Source organism: Arachis ipaensis, chromosome B09 (genome assembly GCF_000816755.2).
Source record: "Arachis ipaensis cultivar K30076 chromosome B09, Araip1.1, whole genome shotgun sequence".
NCBI classification, from domain to species: Eukaryota; Viridiplantae; Streptophyta; class Magnoliopsida; order Fabales; family Fabaceae; genus Arachis; species Arachis ipaensis.
Genome location: NC_029793.2, coordinates 125,787,522 through 125,800,102, shown reverse-complemented (window position 1 = coordinate 125,800,102; position 12,581 = coordinate 125,787,522). Strand labels below are relative to the sequence as shown.

At 34.6% G+C, this 12,581-nt stretch overlaps 3 protein-coding genes and 1 long non-coding RNA gene across 15 annotated transcripts; 2 read left to right on the top strand and 2 right to left on the bottom strand.

Annotated features, from left to right (window-relative positions):
• Window positions 559–3,070, top strand: LOC107619555. Of its 12 annotated transcripts, XR_002353196.1 has the most exons (7): window positions 588–833; window positions 925–1,080; window positions 1,506–1,562; window positions 1,704–1,850; window positions 2,276–2,376; window positions 2,461–2,652; window positions 2,788–3,070. XR_002353196.1 is itself a non-coding variant. In XM_021110280.1 (4 exons), the coding sequence occupies exons 2-4, from the start codon at window positions 964–966 to the stop codon at window positions 2,865–2,867; spliced, it is 336 nt and encodes a 111-aa protein (XP_020965939.1). In that variant the 5' UTR covers window positions 572–833; window positions 944–963; the 3' UTR covers window positions 2,868–3,070. The 12 variants fall into 12 exon arrangements, 3 of the variants coding, with proteins under 3 accessions (XP_020965939.1, XP_016177332.1, XP_016177331.1); XR_002353198.1 differs by having other exon boundaries at window positions 559–833; window positions 2,090–2,652; XR_001615690.2 differs by lacking the exon at window positions 2,461–2,652 and having other exon boundaries at window positions 579–833; window positions 2,090–2,376.
• LOC110266939 lies at window positions 3,090–4,054 on the bottom strand. The gene is made up of 2 exons (XM_021112021.1): window positions 3,734–4,054; window positions 3,090–3,641 (listed from the first exon to the last, which is right to left on the bottom strand). The coding sequence occupies exons 1-2, from the start codon at window positions 4,043–4,045 to the stop codon at window positions 3,090–3,092; spliced, it is 864 nt and encodes a 287-aa protein (XP_020967680.1). The 5' UTR covers window positions 4,046–4,054.
• On the bottom strand, window positions 4,888–6,010 carry LOC107616033. The gene is made up of 5 exons (XM_016318038.1): window positions 6,000–6,010; window positions 5,784–5,850; window positions 5,612–5,693; window positions 5,467–5,535; window positions 4,888–5,369 (listed from the first exon to the last, which is right to left on the bottom strand). The coding sequence occupies exons 1-5, from the start codon at window positions 6,008–6,010 to the stop codon at window positions 4,888–4,890; spliced, it is 711 nt and encodes a 236-aa protein (XP_016173524.1).
• On the top strand, window positions 7,574–10,538 carry LOC110266188. The gene is made up of 2 exons (XR_002353193.1): window positions 7,574–7,885; window positions 7,964–10,538. It is a non-coding gene; the product is annotated as an uncharacterized LOC110266188 (long non-coding RNA).

Here is a 12,581-nt window from a genome sequence, read left to right as displayed (position 1 = left end):
GCGGCCGCGTCGTCCATGCGATCGCGTCACTGCCAGTTTCTTCAAAAACTCCGTTTTATGCTTCCTTCCAATTTTGTATGTTTCGTTTCCATCCTTTAAGTCATTCCTGCCATAGAAGATCTGAAACTACTCAACACACGAATCACATCATCGAATGGAAGTAAAGGGTAATTAAAATAATTTATTTTTAAAGCATAGGAAACATGTTTTTCACATACATCACATAATAAGGAAGGGAAAGTAAAACCATGCAATTTATATGAATAAGTGAGTGAAGGATTGAATAAATCACTTAAATTAGGCACAAAGTATATCATAAAATATGGGTTTATCGGTCCTCCCCATTCAGAGTAATTCCACTGTGGCATTTAACGAACACCTCAATACATTAACAGTCTACGTCAGAGGCGCTGTTGGTCTAACTGACGGAAGGATATAACGTGTCCACGTTTTGTTCCCTAAGGCTGCGTTTGTTTTCAGAGACAGAACAGAACAGTACACTGAGACAGAGACAATAGGACGGAGACATTAAAAATTATTGTTCATGTATTGTGTTTGGATATGATGGACAAGACACTAATGTAATGTCCAGTATCATGTTTGGATACACATAAAAATACATGGACAAGACTATAATATTAGGTAAAATGACTAAAATAGACATCCCTCCCCTCCTTCCCTGTATCTCTAATCCTTGCCCTCCCTAACCTTTCGCTAAACTCTTCTCACTCTCTCTGGTGGACTACTCTTCAACACATCGCATTCCATTTTACCCTACCTCTCTTGATTGCAAGAATGTTGTCATTGTTCCCATTCTCACGAATCATGTTAAGGTACGCTCTTCTTCAAATCCCAAATTATGTTCCTCATTCCGCTCTCGGTCTTTGCTTCCCTTCAACTTCATCCCTACACTCTCACTCTTAGCCCCAATCGCTTGATGAAGCTGTTGATTCCTTCACTCGCATGCTCTTTATGTGTCGCCCTCCATCCATCCTTCAATTCCCCAAGATTTTGGGATCTCTTGCCAAGACCAACCATTGCCCCACCGCCATTTCCCTTTTTCAGCAATTGCAATCCAGGGTAATCGCTCCCAACTTATTTACTTTGAATATCTTAATCAATTGTTCCTGCGGAATGGATTTGGATCACTCTTGCTGTCTCTGCTTTTGCAAAGATTTTCAAGAGTGATTTTCAGCCTTATACCGTAACGTTGACAACAATCATCAAAGCTCTCTGTCTATGTGGTAACGCTGAAAAAGCACTGCACTTTCATGGCAAAGTGCTGGCTCATGGATTTCATTATTAGTTTTATGAGCACTTCCATGTTGGAACACTATATTTTATACAATAAGAAATTTGTTATGAGCACTTCCATGTTGGAACACTATATTCTACTATTTTGTGCAGTTCTTGTTAGCTTGTGGTCCCCCACTTTAAGGAAAATATCCTCTATATATTCTTCTAATTATCATATTACCAACTCAATAATTCTTTCATTGATTTAGCTTATGCAAATTCCAATCTTTTACTGTCATTCAAAGCCAAACTGAGCAAAGTTTCATGTAAGTGCAATATTAAATTTTGATCAAAATTTACTTCCTGGATACTATTATTAGTACTTGACTATATGAATTGAGCTTATCATGAAGATTGTGTGTTTTTTAGTAAAATGGACTTTCTTGTGTTTTTTTTTTTCTTTGAAGATGCAAAGAAGATGGAGAAGAAAAGAGAGATTGTGGAGCTGTATAGGGAGAGGCTGGACAACACTCTTGCCTCACCTCATATGACAAATTATCACATGCTCAAAAACCTTGTTCAGACTCAACTCTTGCATTCTTCAAAACAACAAGGTACTAATAACAGCATTCCTTAGCCATATTTGTGTTGTAATGATTGAATGTTTATTAGTACTATAGTTGAGGAGTGTTTCTGAATATAGTAAAGGGTCTAGTACAAGTACACCATCATACACTGATTGGAAAGTATGCTATCTACACTACAACTATGCTATATTTTTATTGTCCATCCTTTTAGATATAGAACTTGAAATCAGTAATTTGCATTGTTGTAATGTTACTTCTTTAAACAGATAAAATAGGATAATGAAGGGTTCCGTGTTATATATCACGAAGGGCCGGAGGGAACTCCGTTTCAAGTGGCCTTATATTATTGTCCATTCTGTTCCTATACATCTCAGTTTGAAAGATTCGTGTCATCCATTTACTTTGGTAATTTTGGTAGTTGTTAATCTAACACTGGTTGATCTTCCTGCTAGAATTCTACCAAGGTGAAGGTGCCGATAGCTTAAGGTGAAGAAAGAAAATTCCTAGAAGAAAATGAGCTAAGGGAAAAGAAAAGAAAAGCAGCAGCATGAAGGTATGGACCATAAGAGTGAATTCATTTGTAAAGTGAACCAATAAGGGTGAATTCATTTGTAAATAAATATTGCTGTGCACTTAGATTAAGCAAAAGCTGGATAGGCTCTTACTCACTTTAGAGGCAAGCTCTGTTTTGAAGAGCTATTGCTATCTGCCACAGCCAAGCACATTTAGATCCTCTGGATTGGGGTATGAATGGGGAGTTTTGACCACAAACTGACGTAGGAGGCTAGGACTTCTCTCCTTGAACACCCCACTTTTGTTTCTAGCTTGGGTAGACTTTTCTTTTTGGTAACAGAGGAAAGCCATTGTTTTAATCAATTGAGATGCTTTTGCATTGTAGTTTTGATGTAGCATAAAATGTAATTGAAGCATGGAAATTTGACTAACTGTGTGTTCTCTGTTACAGGAAGGACTGAGTTTGGTTTTCAGAGGTGGGAATGGCTGATGGTTGATGAAGTACAAAATGATCAAACTGTAACTGCTTAATATTTTATTTTTTTTAAAATATTATTCACAGTCATCATTTTATTCTATTTCAAATTTCCATGAGAGAAGAGAGAATATGCATACATGTTTAGGACATGGGACATATGCATTTACATGTAGAATATCGTTGAGCCTGAAGTTTCAATAACTTGTGTCACTTATTGTTACACTTAATAATAGTTTTCGAGCTTTATTTTTCAGAAGTGGACCATTTGAGCAATTCTAAGTATGCAATATAGCTCTAATAAATCCGGTTTTCTGACTATTTTCCAATGACCAAAACATTTTTTCCAGTTGAGGATTTGTAGAGAACTTGAGTGCAATAGAAATAACTTCATCATCAGTGAATCCAAGTTCACTGAGTATATCACCAGTCTTTTTTTCCTCACGAGTGTTTACCATAGCTTGGGCAAAAGCATCCAAACGCTTTCCCTGTTGATCGAACACATATTTCAGCGTGTCAGTTAACTCCTTCATTATCTTGGTATCCTTTGCCGCTTTAAATGAGGAAGGCTTCTTTCCTTGTTTCTTCCCAGAAGATGAAGCCACAGAATTTGATTGTTGGAGTAGAGATTCACTACAATCATGATTTGAGTTAAAGAAATCCGTATCTTCTTCGTCCATTTCTTCATACCCATTCATTTGCACTTCTTCTTCAGCGTCATTGCCGCATACAGCAGCATCCCCATTTGCTCTTTCCTTACAAAATATTTTTTCCAAACGCGTATAAAGGGGAAAAGGCTTTCCTGGAGTATACAACCTTACTCCTTGTTTCTAGAAAAAATAAAAAATAAAAGATCAACTAAGAAGGACAGACTATCAAGTAGAATAAAATTAATTCAACAAAATCAAACTTGTAAACCAACCTTCATATAAGCAGCGAGGATCTCTTTGTTGTCCACAACCACGCATTGCTTCACATCATCCCATCCAAAACCGCTACAGCCTGCCATGTCAGCAGCAAATTGATATTTCTCTTTCAACCTCTTAACCTTGTTTTTGCAATGAGTTATTTGAAAACCACCACTTGAAAACCTCTCATTCATTTTTGCAGCAAGTTTCTCAAAAGATCCAGGCCTAAATTGACCTGCATCAGCTATTCTTCCTTCAATGACAAGCTCCTCCATAAAATCAACAAATACCTCTGTCTCCTCATCAGTCCAAACATGTCTGTCCATTTGTCTCTACAATCTAGATTTAACTAAATCAGAATTCAATTGAACATCATAAACATATCATGACATTATCTTTATAATGTATCAATACAATATATTTAAATAAAATACACATAATAATTCAAACTATCAAAAACAAGCCAAAGGCAGTTAGCTTGGCTAGAAGAGCATTCTTTGGTGAAGGTGTCCTAAGACATGGCAACTAGCAGCTTGAACATTGGTATGTATAGTTCAGGTTGCCTTTCCATCAATTATTTTTTCAAAATCTAGGTAATTAATGCTTGTTTTGAAAGAAAGTGACAACAAGAGATTAAGTGAGCTAAGCATGAGTTCCAACTTCCAACCAAGCTAAAAATTTTGATAAGAAATCAGAGGAATGGCAAGTTAGTTGGAAACTGTTTTTTTTTTTTTAAATTCATTAGACGGGGAATTAAAAAGGATAAGAAAACCCACCAGATATAATAAATATCATGAAACAAAGCTAACCAATCTTTCAATCAATCTAAAAGGGAAATTGGGCTGGAAAAGAGTTAAATATGATTGCAAGCAGGAAAATGCAAGACGTAGATATAAACAGAAATCACAGAAATGTGAAAACAGGAGGCTACAAAAGAAAGATGATCCATCTTTTAGGAACACAGAAAAATAGTTATATGATTAGGTCTTAGTTGATGTTACCACTTTGACACTATGTTGAAGAAAAATATGGAAAAGGAAGAGAAGACGATTGTACAAGTAACAAATACAGGAATATAAAGATTTCAAAAAATATTAAGATTAGAGAGAATGAATCAAAATGAATCAATAATATACATTTTCAATCAAATAAGCCAATCATATGACAATTAATTAATTCGGCTATGCATCCACTCATTGTACATTTCATGTGCTAAGTTGTCTCGCCAATCATTCCATTCATTGCTGCCCTCTACACTATCAATCATTTCATCATCGCCATCTTGGTTATCACCATGCTCCTCTCCAATAAGCACTTGCTCATTCTCAAGTGATATGTCCTCCTCAGGATCGGAGTCCATATTAAGCCGAATAAAATTTTGTAATAAACAACAAGCAATAATTATTTTATTTTGTGTCTTGATTTGGTAGAAACAAGGACTCCTCAAAATTGCCCATCTCTTCTTCAATAAACCAAAACAACGTTCAATAATGTTCCTAGCTGAAGAGTGCTTCTTGTTAAAATATTCTCGAAAGTTTCTAGGCGCATTTCTACCATAGGCCCATTCTTGTACGTGGTATCGAGTTTGCCTATATGGTGCTAGAAACCCCTTGCAATTAGTATAACCAGCATCCACTAAATAATAATTCCCTATAAATTAAAAGAGACACGTTATGAGGATTAAGAAAATTGTATGAATTAAAAATTTTGAAGTGTTTTTGTTACCTAAAATTTAACTATTACATACCAATTGGTATCTTGAGGTTATTACGACGTGAAATTGCATCTCTAAGGACTCTTGAATCCGATGTGGATCCTTCCCATCCACTAAGTACGTACACAAAATTCATATCTCAGATTGCATACGCCTAGGACACTGGTTGATATTTTACCTTTTCTTGTTCTGTATCTTGATTTATCTTCTTCAGGGACAGTCACATCTATATATGTTCCATCTAATGCTCCTAGACAGTTCTAAAGCAAAGAAATTGAAGGTTCAAAACTATCTCTATACCAAACCATATATAATACAAAACCACAACCGCGTTTCTTCATTAGACGTACCTTGAACCATTTCCATCGGGGATCTATGCAGTCATCTGGAACAGGAACAGGCTTTGCAAACAACAGGCTTTGGACACATATTACCGATGACAAAACTTTATTAAAATACTTACTTATTGTTTCTCATGACCTATAAAATCTAACTTGGAGTGTGCGATTCTTTTTATGATGAGCTAAAATTATTAAAAATATAATCACTTGCTCTGGTATATTTACATGACATTCATCGCTTAATCCACCCTGAACTTTAAGTAACTCACATAATCTTCCTAATGCATCTACGCTCATCCTTAATTCCCAAATACAATTCCTATCGCCTCCTCCTATTATGCGACTTAACACATTCCGTCTTAAGGGATTAGTATTAATTTCTCTATTCCTAATAAACAAATGTCTCCTTCTCTTATTTCTCAAACAAAAAAATGCAAACATCAAAATTAATATTGTGGCTATCTCAAGTTCAATCTCAATCATAAAATAATAAAAAAAAAGAAATCGCCTAAATTGTTCAGAGTAGTCCAATGGTTCCATTTCTTCCCTAACAACAGATAAAAAATTTAAATCATAATTTATTATAAAATAACATAAATACTATAAATAATCAATAAGAATAAAAATAACAACATCACCAACTAATTATTTTATTTTTGCATTCAAATCAATAAGAAGAGTTCAATATAATTTTTTTTCATTCCTTATTCCATTCTAAACAAAATATGTTCAATCATTTATTCACAGCAGGACTGCATAAATTAAAAATTTTGACACCAAAAATACCATTTCTCATGTCCATATTCAATTTTTATATTTTCAAATCACAAACAATATAAACAAATAAAAATAACAGAAGCCAGAAGAACCCAATAATTTAAAGTAAAACAATACAAACGAAATTAAGAAGCAAAGAGGAAAGGCAGAGTTATATACCTGCGTGACTGAGAAAGAGAAGAACACGTGAATTCCAAAAGTTGTGACAAGCTCTAATAAATATTTTGCTTCTGAAATGTTGTAGTTAAATTAGTTGAGCAAAAAAATGAAGAGGAGAAGCAGTAAAGAAGAAGAAAAAGAAACAAAGAAAAAGAAAGAAGAATAAGATAAAGTACTAAACAATAGAACACCGGAGAAAGAAGAGAAATAAGAAGAAGAAGAATGGGACAGAGAGCAAAGAGAAAGAGAAGAGACAGAGAGAAAGAAGAGAAATAAGAAGAAGAAAGGGACAGAGATCAAAGAGAAAGAGAAAGAGAATAGACGGAGAGCTATACCTGGGAAGTGAAACGAAAAAAGAATCTGAAAAAGAGAAGGAAGAAGGAGAGACGAAACAGAGAGCAAGGGAAAGATAATCTTGGAGGAGAAGGCTGCTGCACAACACAAAATTAGGGCTTATGATATGATTTAAAAGAGGGTAACAATGGAATAATAATAATATGTAGGGATAAAATGGAAAAGAATTTTCATTAAAAAATCTGTGTCCACTTTGTTAATTCCCGTGTCCATCATTGTCCTCCATAAAAGAGTGGACACTAAAATTAAAAAAACTGTTCCAGAGACAATATGTCCACTGTCCATGTCTCTGCTACCAAACACGTTTTAAACATTTATTGTCCATGTCTTTGTGTACTGTCTCCAAAAACAAACGCTACCTAAGGGATCTATTTGTTATTTTTTTCTGGGGCTAAATTGTCCGAACGCGAAATCCTCAGAGACTTAATTGTCACTTTACTCTTTTTCTCAAAGTCAGAAGTTTATTGATTTATTGAATAAATATTTGGTCCAACTTGGACTACAACCAAAAGAAGTGGCTAAAACATCAAAAGACAAAAAATAAAATAGGTTCAGAAATAACGAAATGAAAAGAAGGTATTATGCAGTAAAGAGAACGCAGAGCTTTCAAGAAGGAACTAATGGAAGAAATTCCTCCATCAAACTCTTTGATGATGAAATAATCTGCTTAGGAGTAATGTCTCGTTGTTCGAAGATCTTCAGGTTTTGTGCCAACCAAATCTTCCAAAGCGTTACTGCTATGAGGCTTTTGTGGTGATAGCCTCCTCTTGCCTTCATCGTTACTTCTATCCACCAATCCCAAACTTCCAAGAAGGTGCCAGGTATGAATTGAACCCCTAATCCTTGCCAATTTTTTGCTGATTTTGAGCAATTAATCAAGCAATGCATCACTGTTTTAGGTTCCATTTGGCATCTAGGGCATGTACTTAAAATTGGAGATTCTCGTCTGAATTCGATGATTGACCAGGAGAGCTTTATGAGTTCTTTCAAGAAAAAACCCTCTGCACATAGTAAGAAAAGATAAGGGGAGAGAAGATCTCCTTTTTGGAGACCTCTCGTTGGCTTAAAAAATCCTAGTGAGTGACCATCCACAGTAACAGAGTACGACATCGTAGTAACACACTCCTTATCTAATCAATCCATTTGTTACAAAAGCCCAATTTCTTCATGATCTCCTAAACAAAATTCCATTCAACCCTGTCATATGCCTTACTTATATCCAATTTAAAAGTCATGTCGTAGTCACCATACCTCTTGTTTTTCAAGAAATGCATCAGCTCATGAGTGACTAGAACATTGTCACTAATCAAAAGTCCTTTCATGAAGGCACTCTGATTTTTGCTGATTATCTTCTGCAACATTTTTTGCATTCTATGCACAAGAAATTTGGAAATGGTTTTGTAGAAAACAAAGCTTAAATTTATCGGGAAAATCTGGCTCATCGAGGCTGTGCCTGGAATGTTCGCAATTAAGCATATTTGAGTGTGGTTCAAAACCCTTAACATTTTTCCACCCGAGAAGAAACTTGTAACTACTTGCACCAATTCCTTCTTAATAATATCCCAAAAGAAATGGAAGAATCTGCCTGTGAAGCTATCTTCACCTGGGGCTGAATAAGGATTAATTGAAAAAAATGCACGCTTGATTTCTTTTTCCGAAATTGGCTGAGACAGAATTATATTATCTCTGTTCTCCGCCTTTGTCTCCAGACCCTCTAATATCACATTTGGTTCATCTGGATTAGAAGTTGCAAACAATTTTTCAAAAAAATTTTAAGACATCCTCCCAATGATGTTCGTGTCTGTGAATTCCTGCCCTACATCATCTACCAATTTTTCAATTCTATTTTGGTTATTATGCATCCAAAATTGAGAATGAAGAAACTTAGTATTCTGGTCTCCCCATTTATACCATTTCACTCTTGATTTCTCTTTCTAATATCGTTCCTCTTTCTCATATGCTTCTTGTAAAGTTGTTTCAAGGTTTAGGATTCGACTTCTATCTGCCTCATGAGCTTTCATTTTTTTCTTTCTCCAGCTTCCTTTTAGTATCTTGAATCAACTTTTCAGAGTTGTAGGAATTAGTAGCTTTCCATTGCACTAACTTGTGACGAATAGTTCAAAGTTTATTCGCCAATATGAATATAGCCGAACATGTACAAGGAGTTTGCGATGCCTCTTTAACTATTCTTCTCACTTGTTTCTCCTCACACCACCTCTTCTGAAAGTGGAACCTGTGCTTTATCTTCCATTTGGAAAATTCCAGAGTTAAAAGAAGAGGTCTATGATCAAAGCCATGATCATCTAAATGAATAATTTTTTCATCTGGGTATGCTGCCATCCAATCCTAAGATACCAAGCATCTATCAATTCTCTCCCTGATTAAATTACTTCCATATTGTTTATTACACTATGTAAATTTAGGCTCTTCAAACATGAAATCTCTAAGGTTTCCCTCATCAACAAAATTTTGAAATTCTCGTATAGAACTTGCTGATTTGGGCCTTCCGCCCTCTTTTTCATGATGAGCAAGAATGGCATTGAAATCTCCAATGATAAGGTACATAGAGTTAAAAGAATTTAAACATTGTTGTACCTTTTCAAATTGAGCTTTCCTTTGATTCTTTTCCTGTGTAAGTGAACTCTAAAAATGCTCCATTTCTTGCCACTACTTGGTTCCAGCCAGTCGAATTGTATGAAAACGGATGCAGTTTTCTCAATATTAATCGAATCTCCTCCTTCCATGCAAGCACCAAACCACCACCAACTCATTGTGGCTCTACACAAAATGAGTTCTTGAAACTCAGCTTCTCACACTGTGCAACAAACAATGAGTTGTTTTTGGTTTCACATAAAAATAACAAATCAGGAGAATGAGATCTCCTTATCCTTTGGATATTGTGAACTGCTAGAAATTTCTCCAACCCCCAGCAGTTTCACATCAACATCTTCATTTGGGTTGGAGTGCCAAATTTGGGTTGGCACTATACCCCGTTTTAGCAACCTCCATTCCTTGTATCCCCTCCTATTTTTTATCTAGGTCTTCCTCCAAGTCATTGTTCCTCTTCACTCCTATCATCATATTCATCTTCGTTCCTTCCTGCATTGCCAAATATTTTATTTTGAATCTTTTATTTCTTGTTGCTATGGTTTGGCTTGTACGATGGATAGTAAAAGACTTGTCATGGCTTGCTGTTTGTATAATGTCTTCATTCACATTCTTCACTACTTGTACATTCTCCCCTAATACTCCCATCATCTCCCTTCCTTGATTTAGTCGTTCAGAATTCTCCCCGGTTCCTTCCTCGTTATCTTCAATGACTATTACTTGGTCCTGTTGCTGTTGTGTTCCTTTTTTCTCCATTGATAGATCACTGAATTTTCTTAGAAGGCTAACAGGAGTAGGTTTCTTCGTTCTATTTTCCAGTTTTCAATTTGGTTTATTTTTTATGGGATCTGAATTCTCCTTCAACACCTCTATCCGCTTCCCAGTTTGCTCAGCCTTTAGCCATTCACCCCAACTCTCCTTTTCACCTTGCTCTTCCTCACCTTCATCAGATCCTTCGATACAGTTTCGTGTTTCATGGTCCTAATGTCCGCAGACTGAACAGAAACAACCAATCCGCTCATATTTCAATCATATTTCAATTATTCTCCTGTTAGGTCCTACAATTTTGATCGCTTGCTTTAATTTTTGTGTTACATCCATGTTGACTCTTACTTTTACTACCCGAGTCTCTTGCCCTCTCATTAGAAACAAGTCCACATCCACAACCTGCCCTAATGCTTCTCCTATTTTCCTTCCAAGTTCTTTCGTTTTACAATATTATGACATCCCCCCATAGTTGAATCCATATAGGAACATAGAAAAAATCTTCTTTTTCAATCTCCATCTCCTCCATCCACCTCTTAATGTTAAGTATGAAATTTTTAAATAGCCAAGGAACTTCTTTTTCGATTCGGTTCATGTCTTGTACTTTGTCGAAAAAAAATTAGAATTTGTTATTTTCATGATCCAGCACCCGCAGTCCATCTAGATGCCTCCATATTCCCTTCATTACAGGTTCAATCGTACCAATGATAAAACTTTTATCTGATAGTATGTAATCTGTCAACAAGACTCCTTGGCACTCCTCCAAACCCTCCTGAATAGCTGAGGTATCAAAGAGGATGACTCCTTCTTGCCTTAGCTACTCCCTTTCCTCCTCACTCCCGAGACCTTACCCTTTGTCTCCCATGATTCTGTTTTACGTATTAGAGGAGGCCTCCATGTTTGAATCAAAATTAGAATTCTACTTGAAAAAGACTCACAAGCACTTAAACTCTAGCAAAGTACTCAAACCCTAGTGGTAATTGAATAATTTTGAACATATACAAAACTTTTAAATTCTTTATGAATTTAAATTGATCTATGAATTTTAAATAATTGTATGGTTTTTATAGAAAGGATATTATTTTTATACTTGTAATTTGAATTAATCTATGAATTTAGTTACAGATAAAATAAATAAATATGAATTATAAACCCTAATAACTAACTAATTTAACACTATAATTTTTTCGAAAATAAAAGTGATTAAAAATATGAGATAACTAATTTAAAAGGTAAAATAGTTAATTTATTCATAAATTTAAATTAAAGAGACTGCACTCAATAATTTTTTTATAATTATACATCAAATCAGTATTCAATACATAATTATGTTAATTATCAATAATTTTAATTTTTAATCATTATAAAATCATTTTAAATTAATCGTAATTTCCGGCAAGTTGATATTGATATCTACCTTAAAAAATTAAAACAAAAATCTATGATTCTAATCATGATAAAAATGTATATGATATGATAATGACTTATTCAATCACGGCAAATATATGATGTATAACATAAATAATGAAAAATTAACTTAATACTAACTAATTTATATAATTATTTTTGTTCTAATTAATAAAGGCTATATATAGTATTTTTTTGTGGTTCGTGAGTCTAGATAAGAGAGTCAACTCACTTTTTTTTTAATTTATTATTATTTCTTAACCACTTCATAGAATAAGAATGTATTCTTCGATTTTCATTACAGTTGATCCTTTTAAAGTACAATTTATAATTTATAGTACTTTTCTATATGCTCATTCTATTATATTATTCTTTTGATAATTTAATGATTGTTCTTACTCCAACTTATTCTTTTCGTCTAATATTCTAGTGCAATTATCTTTTGTCACAATCATTTACAATGCACCACATCCATCAAATACCATCTCATGTTGTATTTATTGATTCGGGTTCTAATTACATGGATGTAAGCATCTAATGAAGGGCAGTAAACTCTATTTTATCGAATGATGGTTGGATCTACTCACATATTATGACCAACCTAATGGAATGTAGGTAAAATTAGCTTTTTTGGGAGGAGCTCAATTTTTGATTGAGGAATTGTTTTGACGGAGCTTTGTAAGACAAGTTCAAGTTTTATCCCCTCCATGCTTTATTTCTACGTCTGCTGTAAGGCCC